At 37.3% G+C, this 20,498-nt stretch overlaps 1 protein-coding gene across 1 annotated transcript; it reads right to left on the reverse strand.

The window, feature by feature from the left end:
- Positions 1 to 19,330: 19,330 nt before the first annotated feature.
- Positions 19,331 to 19,969, reverse strand: LOC126418746 (tigger transposable element-derived protein 6-like). The gene has a single exon (XM_050085672.1). It carries the CDS (start codon positions 19,967 to 19,969, stop codon positions 19,331 to 19,333), a length of 639 nt encoding a protein of 212 aa, XP_049941629.1.
- Between the last annotated feature and the right edge of the window lie 529 nt (positions 19,970 to 20,498).

Here is a 20,498-nt window from a genome sequence, read left to right on the forward strand (position 1 = left end):
AAGCTGTTTTAGCTCATCAGTCAGCCAAGGTGCAGGTTTCCTTTCTTACTTTTCTGCTCTTTAATGGAGCATATTTGTCATATAGTTGAGTAATTTTGTTAGTGAATCCCAAGTTCTTGTTGCTATGTTTTCCCTTTCTTTAGGTTTTACTTTCTTGTGCAGCATTTTCCTTCTTTTCCTGCTTTCTTTGAGTGAGTGCTTCAGTTTTATTAGGTCTGTCCACATTTGTTCCTTTTAATGTGTGTCAGGACACTGATGACCTCGATGTTGAGCGCCCATAAGCCCCAACACACCATCCCTCAATTTTTTTGTTTATGTCCATGAGGGGAGTAGAGTTCATTCTCCAAACTATTTCTTGTGCCTCAGTTTTGAGTTCAGGCAAATTTATGCGTTTGAAGTCTCGTTATGTAGACAGTTTTAGTTTTTTTGTAGGACATTGTAGTGAATATTTCATGAAAATAATGTCATGGGCAGATATTTGAAAGGTGTGGATTATTCTGTTTGGAGATTTCATTGCGAATATATCTATGAAAGTGTGATGTAGTCATGTGATGAGTAGGTTCCAGCTGAAGTTGCATCATGTTTGAGGAAGAAAGCATCCTCTTAAATCTCCCACTGGAAGGACTATTGCGCAGAAAATTAATGTTAGTGTCACCTGCCATAATTACATGTTGATATGATGATTCGAGACTTGAGAGGGCAGCTTTGAAGCTTGCGAACCCACCTACTATAGGAGGTTTTTAAAGGACACATATTAAGCACTTTCTGTTAAGGGATTTGATCTCTATGAGCATGTATTCCTCTTGTTTATCTACATTATTGTCGGATGTATGTAGCGCAGTAGGTGATAAATCAGAGTGTATGTACACTCCTACTCCCACCCTCGTCTGTTACATCTGTCATGCCTGAGGAAGATATAGCCGTCTAGGTTACGGAAGTTGTGGGAATACTTGGTTTGAGCCAAGTCTCTGACGAAAGTATTATGTGTATATCAGTAGTTTGGAATATATATTTGAACTCGTCGAAGTCAGCTGGCAGAGACTGGACATTTGCATGTGCAATATGCAGCTTGGTGCGTTCGGGTGTTGATTGCCCAAGGAGGCTGCTGATGGATCGTTGCGGGTCATGGTTAGTGCTGGCAAGGGTGTCTGGCATGAAGAATGCAGAAGGCGTGAGGAGGAGGGGGGATGGAGATTTCTCCCGGTTCTCTGCAGGAATAGCAGCCAGGAATGGGGGTGGGGGCTAGGTCCCCGGGAAGGTGATGGGACCTGTGGCCACGGTGAGCTAGGTTTGCAATGGTCCTGAAAGTAGCCGTGTGCTGGCAAGGGAAAGAATCTCGCTAAACACAACGGGCTTAATCTGCATGTAACGGTTTTCAAGGCAAGGACAGAGTGTGATATTAATGACACTTGTGAGGATAACAACTAAAATATGATAGTGGGTTGCTAATAAAAGTGAAAGAAAGACTATATTACATAATAATTAACAAGATTACATGAGAAAGCACTTAGGGATAAAAACAGTTATGTAGAGAAACGAAAGTTGATATTACAAATAATAACAAAATTACATGAGAAAACAATTAGAGATAAAAATAGTTATGTAGAGAAACGAAAAAGTTGATACTACATTAGTTAAGTTATGGTTGACAATGGAAACAGTGTAAACACACAGATTAGTGGCAACAAGATTTGGCATGATTTAGCTTCTAAAGCACAGGCTTTCGAGTTCAATAACACTGCAAATTGTTCTCTTTCCATTTTGGTCTTAACAATTATCCTGCCATTATTTGTCCATACGTTCTTTAGCCCAGATTTCGAAATCTCGCTGTTCAAAATGTTTAGTCTTTCAGAGGTCAGATCCTCACATACTGTTAGACCCGACTTCACGAGATTCTTATTTGCTCTGAAGATTTCAAATATTTTTGTATAGGACACAAATTTCACTATAATAGGTCTTGGTTTTGTAGAAACTGGCAACCTACGAGCCACTCTATGGCTTCTATTAATGTCACTGAGAGTCACCTGCACACCTAGCTTTTCTTGGGCAAGGTTTATCACTTGTTCATCTGTGTTCTCTCTGCTGCTCTCTGGAATGTCGAACAGTCTGAGATTATTGCATCTCTGATATTGTTCGAGCTCGTCCGACTTCTCAATCAAGATTTATATTAGGATCTCCACATAGCAGGATGTTACTTTTAATGTTTGATGCCTGATCTAGACTCTGTATTAGTTTTGTGCAGAATTTGTCAAAATCACCACTAGGAGGACAATATACACGTAATATGATAAGTATTTTGGAAACATTTTGAGATGATAGCTCTATTGCTGACACGTCAAAATGTTTTTCCTCACCAAGAGAGATAATGTTACTTCCTACCTTATATTGGAGTTCATTCTTAATATAAATACATGACCCTCACCCTTTAATTGAAACTCTACAATAAAAAGATGCTAGTGTATATGAGGATAAAGTTACATAGGCAATTTCACTTTGCTTGCACCAGTGCTCAGCGATGCATATAACAGAGCTATTTAGGGTTTGCAAATCGACTTCAAGCTGCTGCACTTCGTTTTTGATACACTGAATGTTTTGGTGGAACACTGTTAAACATTTAATTGAGTTGGTTATTATGAAAAGGTCGTAAGTCCATAAAACACGATTTTGAGATATTCAAAGAAAACTGTTTTATGCTTCAATGGTAGAAGATATGAAGTTTTTGGGTTTTTATACTCTGGTGTACCTGGAAACCATTAAATCCAAATCTTCAAATCATCAATTTTTATTTTCATATTATTGAAATTATTTTTTTTATCTTTGACTCATGACCTTTTCAAACCAAATTAAAATAAATGATAGTACAACTACAGAATTTTGAAGAAATTTATTGATAAACACAAATTACAAATAGTATTTTAATGTAATCATCAATACAGATAAGCATTGTTGCAACATTTTCTGTAGGTTTCATGATTTTTCATCTTCTTCAGCTGTTGTAGGCCAAGTGAATAAATCAATATAAAAGTTTTTGTGCTCCTCTGGGATGTACTGTTCCAATTTTTTTATATCGTTTATCTTAACTTTGTTTATAGGACATTTCTCTCCATGTGCTAAGGTTCTTGGGAGTCTGTTATTGCTAGGGGTTTTAAAAGTCTGAAAGAGTTTTGAGTCAGTCCATCAATGAATGATCGGGGTACTAATACCCATGGTTGTGGCTGTCGTACTCAAACATATTGTACTGTGAAACACTGGAGCTGACTTTCATTGAACTGTCTTTTTCCCATTGCTCATGCAACAGAATATTTACTGCACATTTTGTCAACTGTGTCAACCCCTCCTTTTGTCATGTTGTAGTCTATGATAATGTGTGGTTTACTAGTATTCTCATCAACTGTGCCTTCAAAATGCATGGTGCTAAGCAAAACAATGCATTCGTTTCTTTTGGGCACATATGACACCAGTGTGATATCTTTCTGGTATCCAAACAGTGAAGACCCAATGTTCCTGGAGGTAGAATTCCAGAGGGATTTTCGTTTTATTTTTCCTCAGAGTTCCAATGCGTGTGACGTTTCTCTGGAAAAGTGAGACTGCCAATGGATAACTACTGTACCAATTATCAAACGTAATATTCCGATTTGATCCCAGCAAAGGTTCTGCCAGATGATGCACAATATCGTATGGTTTATTTGACATCTTGTAAGGGCCATCTAAGGGAAGCAGCGGTGGGGAAGGGAGTAAGACAGGGTTGTAGCCTCTCCCCGATATTATTCAATCTGTATATTGAGCAAGCAGTAAAGGAAACAAAAGAAAAATTCGGAGTAGGTATTAAAATCCATGGAGAAGAAATAAAAACTTTGAGATTTGCCGATGACATTGTAATTCTGTCAGAGACAGCAAAGGACTTGGAAGAGCAGTTGAACGGAATGGATGGTATCTTGAAGGGAGGATATAAGTTGAACATCAACAAAAGCAAAACGAGGATAATGGAATGTAGTGGAATTAAGTCGGGTGATGCTGAGGGAATTAGATTAGGAAATGAGACACTTAAAGTAGTAAAGGAGTTTTGCTATTTGGGGAGCAAAATAACTGATGATGGTCGAAGTAGAGAGGATATAAAATGTAGACTGGTAATGGCAAGGAAAGCGTTTCTGAAGAAGAGAAATTTGTTAACATCGAGTATAGATTTAAGTGTCAGGAAGTCATTTCTGAAAGTATTTGTATGGAGTGTAGCCATGTATGGAAGTGAAACATGGACGGTAAATAGTTTGGACAAGAAGAGAATAGAAGCTTTCGAAATGTGGTGCTACAGAAGAATGCTGAAGATTAGATGGGTAGATCACATAACTAATGAGGAGGTATTGAATAGGATTGGGGAGAAGAGAAGTTTGTGGCACAACTTGACCAGAAGAAGGGATCGGTTGGTAGGACATGTTCTGAGGCATCAAGGGATCACCAATTTAGTATTGGAGGGCAGCGTGGAGGGTAAAAATCATAGGGGGAGACCAAGAGATGAATACACTAAGCAGATTCTGAAGGATGTAGGTTGCAGTAGGTACTGGGAGATGAAAAAGCTTGCACAGGATAGAGTAGCATGGAGAGCTGCATCAAAGCAGTCTCAGGACTGAAGACCACAACAACAACAACAACAACAACAAGGGCCATCTGGTTGTGTTCCACAGTACAGCTCAACAGAGGCTGTAAAGAATGTTCTGGCATCGCAGATAGTAAAGAATTTCAAGTCGTACTGTGCTCGTTTGTTCGGTATGTACTGAAGAAATGAACATTTCCCTCTAAAAGGTTTCAGCATCTCATCTATGGTTACAAACTCTCCCAAACTATAGCGTTCCTTACAATTGGTGACAAATTTATCTAAATATGACCTGATTGCTGTTAATTTGTCTCTCTTGTGTCTTTGTGTTCTTTTCAATTTGTTGTCAAATCTCACACTTCTGAGGAGAAATAAGAACCGCCTGTATGGCATGCAAGCTCTAAGGATCTTCATACCAGTGCCATCTTTACTCCAAAGTTCTTCAACAGTTGTTTTATTTCCACCCTTCAAGCCAATCAATATAAGGATCCCAGTGAGAACATATATCTCTTCCCTAGAAGTTTCTTCATATCTCTCTCTCTAGAATAGATGTAATTTTGTAATATATTTGCGCGAAACATGTAATTACATGCATAGCAATTGGTAGTACAATACAACAGTATACAATCTAAATTTAATTTATAATAGGAACTTAAGAATGTAGTCCAAATTATTTGACATAATAATACTTTAGATTTTAGTTTCTACAGTAGGCTATAGAAGCACTGCTCATAGAGCCACAGTTTTAGATGTTTTTTGAATGTCTCTCCAGTTATTACCTTCAGTTCATTTGGCAGTGCATTGAAATATTTTGCTCCGTTAATATATGGACTGTTTGCTGTTTTTTTTCAGTCTTCTGTTTATCTTATGGAAATTTTGTACTTGTCTAGTATTGTGATCATGAATTTCTGCATTATGGCATGTTTATTTCTTATCTTCTGTAGTTAATACTATTGTTTCAAACATGTACATAGAATAGATAGTCAGAATTTTAAAATCTATAAACAATCCCTTACATGATGTTCTAGCATCTTTTTTGCGTAATATTCTCAAGGCTCTTTTCTGGAGTTTAAATACTTGGTCTACGTGAGTTTTGGAAGCCCCACCCCACAGTGAAAGACCATATGCTAGAAATGGATGTATTAAACCAAAATACATCATCCTCATTGTTTGGGTATTGATGTATGGAGCTATTCTTCTTAAAACATACAGGCTAGAACAGGGATAGGCAACCACAAAGCCTTCACAGTGTACTATTCCATACCAACATATCAAACTGATCTACTTTTAAAAATTCAATTGCTACATTTTTAATTTTTGGATACCGGTACTGTAAAACAACTATTTAAAATAAAAGTTTTAAATCTTCACTATTTACTGGATACATAATAATTTTATTTCGTAATATTCTCAAGTATATTCTTAGATTAATATCACAGGAATTATTTTACATTTAATGTGAAATCTGAGTAGCTGTTTTGTCAACAATGTCCTTCATATTTGGTGTATAACTTGTTACACTTAGTTGAATACACAAGTCCTGATGTTCATCAGTCAACCTTGTTCTGTGTTTATTTTTAATAAGGTTCATATTTGAAAATGGTGATTCACACAGGTAGGCAGAAGCAAACAAGGCCTTTATTCTAAGAGCAACATTATCTAAGATAGAGTATTTCTCCTGAGGAATTAAGAGGCCAACAGGTTTTGGGTTCTGCAACACTTTTTGAGAAACAAATCATTTTTAATGATATTATTTCAAGTTGAAGACCAGCCCTAGCTATGTCAAAAACTTTTGCAATGGAAGAAGATACATTCAATAGTTCAATGTTATCCCAAGGGAAAGATACAAACTGGGTTACCACTTAAATATTTTTGAAGTCTGAAAACCGATCACTGAAATCATTCTTCAAATTGGAGATCATTATTGCATGACATTTACTATTGTAAGGTATCTCACTTTCTTGTATTTGAGTCTTCAGTGTTGGAAAATGTCTTAATTCACCCCTCTTAAGGCAGCACTCCCACAAAAATAATTTTTCAGTAAAAGAATTTACTTCAGATATATCAGCAGTATCTTTGTCATTGCCTTGAAATTTCAAATTCAGCTCATCAAGTTTTTCTGTTAGGTCAATTAAGAACGCAAAATTCATAAGCCAGAGAGGATTTTCAATACAAGCTGACAGACTATTCTCATCTTTTTGTTACCAGAACAGTTTGATAGCTGGTAAAAGCTTGTGGAAACATTGCAGCACTTTTCCCTTGCTGAGCCAACGCAGTTCAGTGTGAAGCTATAAATCTCCATACTGTAGTTCTAGTTCACTTGCCAAATCTTTGAAAAGTCTTCTTCTTTGAAGAGAGTGAGACCTAATTTTGTTGACTATCTTTTCTCAACAGTATTCATAGTTTCATTCAAATTTAAAAACTTTCCGCACAGAGACTGTTGATGTAAAATACTGTGATAAGTTAAAAACGGTGTAAAACTTTCATCTCTTTGGCACAGAGCAATAAAACCACTTTTAGAACCTCTCAAGGCTGGGGCTCCATCTGTGGTAATGCTTACAAGCTTGTGGATAGGTATTTTCTCTGATAGAATGAGTTGCTTCATGGCAAAAATACAGCTTCTGCTCTTGTAGGGCCTTTCAAAGAAATTACTTTCAAAAGCTCTTCCTTGACAGTAAAGTTATTAAAAACCATCCTTACAAAAACTGGCAACTGAGCAGTACCTGCTGCATCAGTGGACTCATCTACTTGCATTGAAAAATAACAACACTCATCCAAATCTGTTTTCAGTCTACAGAAAAATCGTTAGACATATTTACAACTCTCCTTGTGACCGATCTTGATGAAAGTTGAAGGGATTCGATGGAAGCAACTACTTCAGACTTGTTCTTGAAATTATGAAACAACTCATCTGCAGCTTATCGAACTGCTTCTTTTATGAATTCACCATCTTTGAAGGATTTCTTCCTTTTCGCCAATAGTTCAAAACACCTTAAGAAGCAAAAGTGGCAGGTAGCACTTTTGTCTACTGGTTTCATAAACATGCTTTGTTGAACACTTAATTGATTTTTAAGTTTCTTGATTTTCTCTTTTCTCAGTTCGGAGTTTACAGGAAACTCGGTGTTAACAGGTGAGTGCACAGTTTTGAAATGTCTCTCGACATTTGTCTTGTTCACAAATGCAATCTTAGTGTTGCACAATAAACAAATGCATGTGCCATTTCTTTCTGTTACGAAAAACAAATGCAATGTTAGCGTCACACAGTAAACAAATGCATGTGCCATTTCTTTCTGTTACGAAAAATTCGTGTTCCCATTCGGAATGAAAATGATAAATTTTACGTTTTTTGATACTCAACTCATTGTGTGTGAAGTCACTGCACTACTCGTACATTACCGAAAAGTGTCTACAGGGTATGCAACTACACATGCTCAGTGCTGAGTACTGACAGCACAAAAAAGTTCTACCTATGTCCTTTCCACACACTATTACATCGCAGAAGTTGGTAGTACATGGCACAAAACTCACCGCCTTCTCCTGACACGTACCGAACACATTTCACAAAGATGAGTGAAACAGTGCAGCAACGAGTGGCGCGCAGGTGGCGGCTAATTTAACTAATGCAGCAAAAAGTTTTAGAGGTTCAAGGTAAATGTTGGTACCAGTTCTACGCTGTTATTAACAAACAAAACGACTTGTGTCAAACAAGCACGCATTTTTACTGCTGCGGAAAACAACTGACAATTTTATTCAACAATTTTTCTTTTGCGCTCTCAGTACTCACGCGATCTACCAAATAAGCACTCGTGATCTACCAGTAGATCGCGATTGGCATGTTGCCGACCCCTTAGCTAGATGATAGCCTTGCACATACATTGTCAATTTGTTGTGTCCATAGTAGTTTGCTATCTATGCGTATAACTAGGAATTTACACTCACTGCAGATTTTTCCCTAAAGTATTACTATCTTGAGAATCAATACAAGTTTGCAAATCACCAACATTGAAGGGGATTACTTTTTTTTTAAGTTGACTTTTAGATTGTCATTTTCAAAGTTTTCCTTTGCAGTATCCGTAATTTTTTTTACCTCTATGCTGAGATTAAGAATATTATTTCCCCAACAAAGGCCGGAAGTGTCATCTGCATAAATTGTAATGAAGGTATCATTTTTTACTGTTTTTGGGAAGTCATTAACGTAACATATAAAAAGGAAGGAACTAGTTATCGATCTCTGAGGTGCACCAAATTTAATATTCCTGACCCTTCATGTATAACTTTTTAATGTTTCTCCATTATTGTGTGAGATTGAGATACACTGTCTTCTGTTTCTTAAATCCCTGAGGCGCACCAAATTTAATATTCCTGACCCTTGATGTATAATTTTTTAATGCTTCTCCATTATTGTGTGAGATTTGAGGTACACTGTCTTCTGTTTTTAAATATGATGTGATGAGGCGCAATAGGTTTCCACTTATGCCATCTCTGGTCAGTTTTGATGGAAGTACCTTATGATCAACCCTATTAAAAGCCTCTGATAAGTCTAGGAAAACTCCAGCTACTTACATGCCTTTATCAGTTTTGTCAAGAGCTTTCAGCATAAACTGAGGTGTTGCAGTCAAGATGCTACGACCACTTCTGAAGCCATGCTAAAAATCTCCCAGGCTGTTGTGCTTATTATAATGCTGTAACATATATTTCAGAATTATTTTTTCAATTAACTTGCTGAAAACGGAAGTTTAAGTGAGTGGTCTGTAATTTTCTACTAGTTGTTTATCACCTTTTTTTTGTAGAGAGGTTTAACAATGGCTAATTTTAGTATGTCAGGGAACACTCCTTCTTTTAAGACACTATTTATTAGATGCACCAAAGGATATGCTAGATTATTTTAGCAAAAAGTAAGTAAAAATAGAGAAATTTCATCCCACCCAGTGGATTTTTTGTTTTTACATTCTCTGATGAGGTGCAAAATATCCTTGATTTCAAGTTCATGGAGTTGATTAGGTTCAGAATTGTCCTCAGCAAGACTTCTAACAGGTACTTTATCTGTAGATTATTCTGCTGATTACAAGTCATGAAGACCTGTATAAGTTTCTTGCTGATCAGATTATGTTTCTAGTTTCACTGACAATTTCTTCCTCGGTGGTGCTGTGTAGTGAATTTGTTCCTACATGAATGTAAACACCTTTGCAGATTCTTGTGGCTTTGCCTGAAGATCCCTGATTTGAATTTCAAATATTGATTAAGTGATTATTTAATTGATGGATCCTGATACTAGGACGAACGTCAAGTCTCGAATTTGGCACATCAACATTTTTTAGTAGTGAGTCACTTATAATGAGAAAGTCTTCTTGATTTTCCTTTTCAGTACTGTGTCGAATATTTCATTTTTTCTGTATGTGACGTTGTTCCAGTGATACAGTGAAACCTCTATATAATGTTTTTCAAGGGACCACAAATTCTGAACACTGTATAGAGGAAAAAACTGTAAAGAGGAAGGCTTCCAAATAATAATTGCAGGGCATTACTGAAGATTGGGATACCACTAATCAGCTTTGACAAATGGTGCCATAGATGACATTTTAAATTTTCACAACACTGTAATATGATATTCATTGCAAATGATCAATATATCAAATGATTAGTTTTTTGTAATTAAAACATGGTGCCTGGTAGATGGATGGGTGAAAGTAAATGGATCAGTTGGTACTGTAAAAAGTTATGACAGATTCTTAAGATATGACATCATTGTCCAAAGCTAGGTGGTATCCCGTTCTTCAGTTGACCCAATTATAGAATATGAACCAAATTTTGGTTATGATATACTGAACATATTACATAGAAACACAGTAAATGGTACAGATTAAAAAAGAATTAGTTACAAAAAAATTCCTTTAATAATTAAATTATGAAACGGAACTTAAATTTGCGCAAAACTCTAGGAATCTATGCAATCTGAAAAGCACACACCATCATTTGAGGTTACTTTGCTCCTCTTTTTACACATTTTTTAAGAAAATAGTTTAAAAACAGGGGTTCCTTAATGTTTTTGTTTGTCAAAATGATTTGATTAGTTACAACAGTCTTTTGCAAAGTAATCTGTATTTATATCTCTTAAAATAACCTTTTATTTCTATTTTTTATTGTTTTTTAAAAAAGTGGTGCAAAGTTTCCTTGCCCTGGGGTACCTCACACCGGATGTCTAAATTTCGTTAAAAATGAGGATTACAGAGGTCTGGAGTTATGTTTGACCATAGGAATGGAAAGGAATAAAGCAATTACTAACAAAATAAGGACTAAAGAGTACTGGAGCAATGATTGACCACCAGTATTAAGAAAAAATAACAATCTCTTTAGCAGAAACAAATTTTATTACCAAAATAGTTTAACAAATTAAAGATTTAACACAAAATGTAGCCCATATTGTGAGTTAATAAGTCCAATATCCTTCAAGCTGTGGTATGCAGACTAAGCCATGTTTGCTTATCTGTTGTGGAGGCTGAATGATGCAAATTATTTCATCAAAGTCATACTTCATTTCGTCTTTCGGCATTGCCCACTTCCATGATTTCTTAGACTTTTGCATTGAACTTATTGTAGCTCCGTCAGCGCTTACATCAGTAATTAATCCAGGAAAATATTCCCCCTCATATTTGAAGCTCACATACTGGCCCACAGTGTGCACAACTTCATCAAATTCTGGACTTTTCTTCTTTGGCTGGGTTAGTAACTGAGTTTCATCCACTTCAAACTCTACAGGTGATCGTGACCTGACTTGAGATCTCAGATAATCCTCATCTTCAGAAGAATCTCTGAGAGAGATGGCATCAGAATCTTCTCCTGAACTACTATCTTGATTTTGGTGACTTCTTCTGTATTTCTTCAAAACCTTTTTCTGCATTACTGTCACACTTTTACCAGGTGTGACTGAAAGCTCCTTTCTTCCTCTGTTACTGGCGACACCAGCAGTCCATTCACAAGGGCTTCAATGAAAGAGTCTTGTACCGCATCTTTGTCACAAGTTCATGATGGAAGACGGCAAAGAATTTCATCAACATTGATTGGATAAATGCTGCACTTTTTGAAACTTGCCGTTAGGTTCTTTGCTGAGTTCTTGCCATCTATATCCATTAATCTCTTTAACAGAAATGGGAAATGATGCTTCTGCAAGACAGTGTCTTTGAAACCTTTTCCACTCAGTAAGGTCCTGTCTCCAGGCCACTTTCATGGGCCCGAAGAAAGAAGCGTCCAAAGGCTGTGTAATGTGAGTACTGTTTGCTGGTAGACAGATGAACGAAATGTTATTCTCACCACAGAGCTCTAGAACATAAGTTGTCAAATGTGAGGACAAATTGTCACAGATTACCAATTTCTTTCCTTCGAGCTTTTTCAGTCTTGGTAGCATCAACTTGGTGAACCACTCGCTACATGTATTACTGTCAAACCATCCACTAGGACTAAGTGAGTAAAGGCAGCCAGTGGGTCCATTTTCTGTCCATGTAGACCATAGATGTGCTGATTTGTAAACAACAAATGGAAGCAAAACTTCTCCCTCAGCATTGCCAGCAAACATTACAGATATGCTGCTCTTGGAGGAATTACAGATGTTTTCTGAATGTTTTGAACCTCTTTTTGTGAGTACTTTCTTTTTCCCTGGATTGTCGGTTAGGTTGGTTTCATCAAAATTCCATATATTATTAGCTGGCACATCTTTCAGTTCAACTTGTAAATGTTCAACATATTCTCTGAGAACACGCTCATCAACTGCAGCTCTACTCCTTTTAATGTTGGTTGCAAAACGTACTGAAAGTTCAGGGTGGCGTTTGGTGAAGCCCAAGAGCCATTCATACCCTGGACAATTGTCTTTGAATCTAGGAACTTTACGTCCCTGTCTGGCAAGGTATGACTTCACAATCATTCGGAGTTCCATTGAAGTAACAGGGAACCCATATTTAGGCCTACTCAACTGCAAAACACATTTTACAAACTCTGATTCTTCTTCATTAGTAAAAATCTGTGGGAATCTTGGACGTGAATTGCTTCCTTCCTTTGACTTCAATTTATTAATTATGGTTCTTCTTGTGATATTAAAAAGTTTTTCAGCTTTCCTTTGTGATATCTCCTTCCTCCTAATGGCTTGTAGGCATTTCTCCAGAGTTTCTGGGCTGTAATCACAGTATCACCTATTTCCGATCTTTCTCTTATACTTCCGTGGCATTTTCACCAGTCTGAAAGAGATTACAAACATTGTTCACTGCCAGCAGCACACTATGGAGGTAAAATAAGTCAGAAATGTTCGTAGATGTGGACAAAATGCACCCTGGGGATACTTTGCACCACTTTTGTTGTGGTGCAATGTTTCCCCAAAGTAAGAAATTTCGTAACCTACAACACTAAATTGACAATGACACAAACAATAGTCCAACAAACAAAAACCCACGGTACTTTTCAGCAGCTAGACGTTCTGAGTAATTAAAATAATGGTGACCAGTTGACCCTGTGAAAAACACTGATTTTTCCACCTTAATTTTATACACACTTATGAGTGTCTTTACTAAGATGCTAGTGAAAAATTCAAAATGACTCACAACTGAACATGCAAGCAAGGGAGCCAACCAGTGAGTGCTACCTTTCATAGAAACATTGTGCATAGATATACAGCAAGTAGTGTAGCATCTATGGACCCAAGAAACTTTTTTTTCAAATGGAGAAAAGTTCGACCCTATCATGGAGGTATAAGGAGGGGAGATGGCACTATGACCGTCTGCTGTACATCTGTTTGAAGGCGCCCTGTTTGATTGGTCAAAACAGTGACAGGGCTCTTGTGAGAATTGCGTTATGTCTGCGAAATAATTTCAGATGATGTTGAGTGTTACAATGTTTACATGCATAACACAACGTCAGAATAGCTTTTTCAGGCATTTTCGTTTTGTTTTTAATGCGTTTTTGCCCCAGCAGTACAACTGATTTGGTCTCGTTAACTTAAGTGTTTCATTTGGATATGAACTTCGAATGATGAGAAAGAATAGTGTACAGAGCTCTTTTCAAACTCAAATCGCCTTTTACTGTATTTGTGTCGATGTAAACTGAAAGCAGAACCCAAAAGCTATGCTTGTTTACATACCGGATGATATTTCTTACTCGTTTACACACTTATACAAAATTTCATTTGTAAATACAAACATTATTTGTGCTTTGTCAAGAAAAATAAGCATATGATAGTGCTTTTGTGAATGTCAACACAGCAAACTTGTGCAAGTACACACAATGGGATTTTCAGTACCATTGTAGTTTAAACATCTGAACACTATGAAATCACAACTGTTGCTCTGTGTGTGATTATTAATAGCACAATAGGCCTACATGTCAGATGATAATTAGGAAACCGCCCTTTAGTGTATAAGTCAATACCTGTCATTAAAGCGGTTTTGATACTAATCATGAACTGTTAAACAAATCTCAATTACACAAATTTGTGTAAAGGACAACACTGGTATTAAAATCACCAATAGTTAAATTAGGATGCCCTGCAAACATGCATGCTCAAATTTCAACCTGCAAGTCAAACTAAACACTTGCTGATGATAGGTACTTATGTGCAATAGTCTGAAATTTCACTGCAATGGAAAAGAGTGAGGCACCTTGACTGTTTTAACCTACCTCTTTTTTTATTTGCTTCAATGTTGGATAAAGCAAAAAATCTTAAACCAGTGCTACACTTGGAATCATTTCTTGCACATAGCATTTAAATTAGCATTACATTTACACAATACTGTTTAAATCACTCACCTTTTTCAATTACTGTAACATACTTCAAACTTCCATGGGGTAAAGTTGCAAAAGTAAAGGATAAAATAGGAGAGAAACAATAAATGGCATACTATGATGTTTTGTACATTTCAACTGACTACAACACATTTTAAAGTACAAATTATCAAGCTGTGTTCTTGCATTATTAAATTGTCAGTGTTTCAATCTCATTATAGCTTATCCACTAACATTCCATATAATCTTACATGTAAAATGTGGGACTAACAAAATTTTTGGGAAAGTTATAAATAATGTAGTTTTGAGAAACATTTTAATCTTTTGGCATATGGTACAATATTAATATTGATATTTGGGTTACAACAAAGCACTTACATATGTTCAATGTCCTCAGGTTATACAATATGTTTTGTGCCAATAACAAGCCAACAAGACAATTATATCTGGACAGTGTTATAACAACTGTAAAAATAAGTAAGTATGAAATGGCCTTTTTAATATTATGTATCTATCAGAACATGAAGTAGTATGGCTAGAATTGGTGATAAAAAATGCCACAGAACAATGTGAAAAAAAAAAAAAATTCAGATCACAGCTGTGTATCATAGGAGTGGTCCAATTTCCTGGATCAATTTGCAAATGAGTCCTTGAAAGCCTTAGTGGTGTAAGTCAAGAAACACAATTTTCCTTCTGAAACCCCTAAACTCTCATTATAAAGAACTCCGTTACTAAATGCAGTACTCGTTAAACTACATGTAGCTACAAATTAAGGTAATCATTTGATCATCACAATACACGTCACAAATAAAAATTGACCAGCCCTTTACAAAATTCACAGTGGCTATATATACCCTGGAGAAGAAACTGTTTAATGCACTGCCACCAGAAGCACACACTACCTCATTAAAATACTTCAGAAATGTTCTACAAAAGGGGGGTAAAGCTTTCATATGTGCCCTCAGACACAGCTTTAAAAGGGAAAATTAAATAACATAGAGGAAAGAAGTGTGGAAAGCAAAGTTCACGAATTCATTGACCTTTAAAAAGAACTGATTTGGTGTATGCTGTTCTCAATTTTTTTTTCATGGAGTGAATCTGTTACACATTTTGCACTTGTTTCTGACGTGTCAGCAAGTACCTTTTCGCAATAGCTTTGATCAGCAGTACCAAGTGATTATCTAATGGGTGCTGATCCTTCATGTGCTCTCCCAATTCCTCAAACACAGGCTTGAACAGAAAAGTGCCAAGTACCTCTGACACACATTTAGTATTAAGATATTTCACATGAACCCTCCTATTTCCAGCAGTGTATTTTCTAAATACTTTTTCAGAACACATACAAATGTCCACAACATCGTCAGATGGTGAAATCAAACCACCTCTACTCTTTCTGTGTATAAGAGAATAGGCAGTATGACTCCCTTCCCCTCGCAACATCGACAAGCATGTTTCACACTGTAAAGTTCTCTCTAAGTGACAAACCACAAATCCTGAAATATAAACAACAATATGGGTTGCCACTTCAGAGAGAATCATTTCAGCTTCAACGTAATCATGATCATGGCTCACCTAATGGGTTTCCATATCTAATAATTGCCTATGTTCAGTGGTGAAATTGATTTGTTGTTCTATAGTCTGACCACTGTATGTCAAAATAGGGATCTCTTCCACGGCTATACAATTGCCTCTGTCAGATTCACGAATTTCATTGTGAATCAGGAGTCTCTTATAGGCAGATATGAGCTGTTGGATTGTTATTCCACCCATCACGACTACGAATTGCTCTAAAAAACATCTCCAAATGATCTTGGGAGCACTTATAAATGGGGAGGAACTTCAACAAAGGTGCAGAGTATTGTGGTCCAAGCTTTGCACAGAGGTGCAAGACACTAGAAATACACACTAGGAAGCCAATGAAACCTGTTTTCCTGTTACTGCCCACAACTCTGTCCCTGACATATCTGAGACACAGTAAGTGTTTTGATGTATGTCTGAGCTTCCATTAAAAATTCTTTAACAACCTTGAAATTATGAACATTCAAAGGCTGCTTCCACTTATTCTCCAGAAGGCTTCTGGAATTTAATATATCAAACAGGCAGTTGAATATCCTTATAAATTTTATTGAAGCAGAAGCATCTTCAAAGCCTGGTATCTTCATATTGCAGCAGTACTGCATTGCGTCTGCCACGGAAGTGCTGAGCAGCTGGGCTGCTAACCCAACTTTCATTTTGTTATTCACAAAATTGATGTGGCTACTCGTAATGGTGTTGCCTAAGTGGAGACCTTCTTTCACTTGTAACTTATGCAGTAGTTCAAATAGGTACCATGAAATTACATTACCTTGCCCATCCCAAAAATGTTTTCTCTCCCCTAATGCATTTCTTACAAGTTTTAGCATATGGGGTGGATCTAACAGAAATGCAACTTCAAAATTGTTACCCTGAACAAAAAAGGTGGTCTTTAATCCATCAATGTCAGTATTGCACCCCAAGAATTTGGCCATAGACATATTGGAGGCACAACCATCATGCGAGAGACACACTACTTGAATGCCACTGGCACTGGCAAGGCTAATGCATTGTTTAATCAAATGAGCTTTCTGCTCCCCAGTCAATTCACATGTCACAAAATACCCTACTGGTAGCTTCCATGACCCATTAATTGCGACTAACATTAATACAAAGGCCTCTTTAGCTACAGGTAAACTATCCATAGCAACAGAGGACCCCATATCTATGTATCCATAATACTGTGTTCCATCAAATTCTATGTGTTGCCTGATTGCAATTTCATCCAGTAACAAACTGCATAGAATTTTATTAGTCTGTCCCTGATGAGAAGCTTTTGCTTTAATAATGGCAAATGCCTCCGTGGTAAATCCAGGAGCACCATCCACACACTGGTACCACCTTGCTAATGTTCTTGGATGTGGCAGACACGTGTCGTAGCAGCATCTAAAATATTTATACGCTTGTGGGGACTAAAAGTTAAATGTAAGAGCAAACAAACGTAGCTCAAGGCTGTAAGTTCTAGGTACAGTCTTACAGTTTGCCTTTGCTGCCTGTCGTTGCAACAGCTGCTTGTGCATTCCAGGTATGCTTGCAATAACACTTAGACTGTCTTCATCCACAAAGTGTTTTCTTCTCAGTTCTTCCATCACTGTACTCAAACATGCCACTTATTTTATTAAACGGCGCTTGGATTGCTGAAGAACTTTGACTTTCTTCCTATAATTTTCATTTTTTGTCAGCAGCACAGACACATCCCTCTTAAGGTTCCTCACTATTGTTGTTTCTTCAGGATTTACATTCAATGGTGTGGTGGGATTAGCAGGATGAGAAGCTTGAGCCTGAAAGCCACTGGTAGTGGCTTCATCTTGACTTCTGCATGTAGCAGTTCAATTAACTGTACATTTTGATGTCTGCTGCCTTTGTGTTGGTGGTCGTCTTTGCTTCTGTTCCTACAGTAAACAAAGACTGAAAACAAATAAAAACTGTTCCATTACACCTTACAGCCTACTTATAATTATTTGCATTCCATAATGCATTTACAATATTTGTAGGTTCTGATTGGACTTGTTACTATTTATTTGCACTACAATGACAGTACAGAAACACCTGTGGATGTGAGGGGGTAAGAAACCTGCCTTTATGAAAAGCTGCATTGGGGGGGGGGGGGGGGGTCCATGTACTCTGTGGATTTGGATCCACTGTATGTTTTGAAATAGTAGCAATATACACTTGAACATATGATACATTAGACAAACTATCTTACACAATTAAGCATTTTTTTCCAATATGATAATTTGTCGCTGCTCATAACAAGAGTAAATGCAATGCTGTTACTGGGGCATTTAACTAGTGTTCTTTCACTACAGACATCAATGCTTACAGGTGTGCAGCTATTACCAAAGAATACTGATTCAACTTGTTGAATTTTCCAAAATGTATGATTAAGTAATTAAAGACCGAAAGAAGTAAAATAAAATATGACAAAGAGGAAGAGCAGATTATGCCAGTTATAACTTGACTTAATGCCTGAAGTCTTATTACACAGAAATAACATTACACAAAACACACAAACTCTCATGAAAAAATAGAAATTTATGCCCGAAAATGTGATAAAACTATGAAACTATTGTTACATGGATTAACTCCACTGTAATCCGCACGTTGTTGGTTATAGATAAAAACACAACTGAAATTAGAGGCCTAATTAAAACATTCATACTTTCTGGCATTGTACGTTTATTTCCTAGTTTTACAGGGATTCAGAATCAATATGCTGATTTCCCGTAGACTACCTTTTGTAAGTGAGGTGGAAAGGCAGGAAAAATTGATGGTACAGCATTTTCCCTGATTCGAACACTCGAAACTGAAGTTCGGTCAATATCTTCTTCTCGAAAATGCTGGGAACATATTTTGCTCCATTTGTTAGGTATCCAGTCTTTCCTTCTTACCATATGACCCCACAGAGCTCGACAAGCTTCATTGATCAGAAATCTGAAATAAAATAAGAAGAAAACAGTTTCACGAAACATAAACAAGGCCGCACATCTCACGATATAAACGACAATATTTTACGAATGGGGCCACTTATGCATGGAATGTGATTCCTTTTAACTTGGTAGCACTATACCAACAGTTAGTACAACCGTAAACAATGCAAACTGGCATTATAAAATGAAAAAAACTTCCGCAGCTCTACACAGTAGCACAAATCAGAAATGAGTCTTCTGACCAAACTGCAATGGCGGTGCTCAGTTTCTGTCGGCTTCAAGTTTGTAACGTCATGGCATCTCCCCTCCTTATACCTCCATTGACCCTATGGAGCAAAGTAACCTCAAATGACGGTACCTATGATTTTTTAAAATATTCAAGCAAGCATGTTTGTTTTCTATTTCTTGCTCCAAATGAGTAAGTTGAACTACTGTTCTTTCCTCAAGTCTATGGGCGATCATATATCTCGTGAATGTTTCAGTCTTCAGTTGCCTTAGTATATGAGGGCACCAGGTCATCTTCTTTGTCACTGTCACTTTCACTACCACTATTATTCTCCAAGCCTCTCTCCGCAGTCAGCTCCTCAATACTTTGTACTCCTGTGGTTTCCACATTGTCATCCACAGCCACAAAGTCCTCAAAAGTGGCAGAATCACTGGCTATTAATTCCTGAAACTCTTGCAAATCACTTGCAACATCTTCCACAGGAGCTGCCATCTCATTCTCACAGAATCCCGCTTTTGTGAAACAGTTTTTAATAGTTTCAGCACTGACTTCCCTCCATGTGTATATAATTAAATTCATTGCCTGTAAAATATTCAGCTTCAGTTGTGAGCTCTGCTGGCTTCCCGGTTTTCTTTGGTCCATCAAATTCAAGGCCTTTTTTACAAGGGCTGTCCTATATGTAACCTTAAGGGCGTGTGTTATTCCCAAGTCCAAAGGTTGCAGATGGCTGGTGCAGTTGGTTGGCAGGAAAATTACTTTCACATTTCTCAGAAAGGACACATCTGGTGGATGTGCCACACATCTATCAACAAACACCAGCACTTTTCTTGCAACACTCCCCATTTTGGCATCAAAATCTCTGAAAAAATGTAAAAATATATCACTTGTCATCCATGCCTTGGCATTGTTTGTATATCTGCACAGAAACGTGGAAATGTTTTTGAAGCACCTCGGATTTTTTGGCTTCCCGATAACCAAAGGTTTCAGTTTTTCACTGCCATCGGCATTTATACACAACAAAACAGCAAGACTTTCCTTGCTCTTCTTACCGCCATGGCAATTTTCCCCACGAAAAGAAAATTGAAGTGGGAACGTGTGGTATCTCCTCTTACAGTCACTCACGTGCAGTAAACCGGCTTTATCGCCGCGCCCACGCACTATGCTCAAGGGAGAGGCTTGGTGGCAAAAAACGACTAAAGCAGTTTCGGGTCAGGACACATTTATTCTTCCTAGCGTTACAATAAATGACGAATACCATTCGTCGCTAATGTCCGTCCGTATAAGTGCGTTGCACTGGCGGCATGGCTCGATCACCGATCCTGGAGGGTATACACTCCAGTGATGAGCCGTGGCACGACGGCGTGGACCGAGCGAGACAAAAAGCCGCGTCACTGGATGTTCTGCTCCTGGTGCGACCGGA

This window comes from Schistocerca serialis, chromosome 9 (genome assembly GCF_023864345.2).
Source record: "Schistocerca serialis cubense isolate TAMUIC-IGC-003099 chromosome 9, iqSchSeri2.2, whole genome shotgun sequence".
Lineage (NCBI taxonomy): Eukaryota > Metazoa > Arthropoda > Insecta > Orthoptera > Acrididae > Schistocerca > Schistocerca serialis.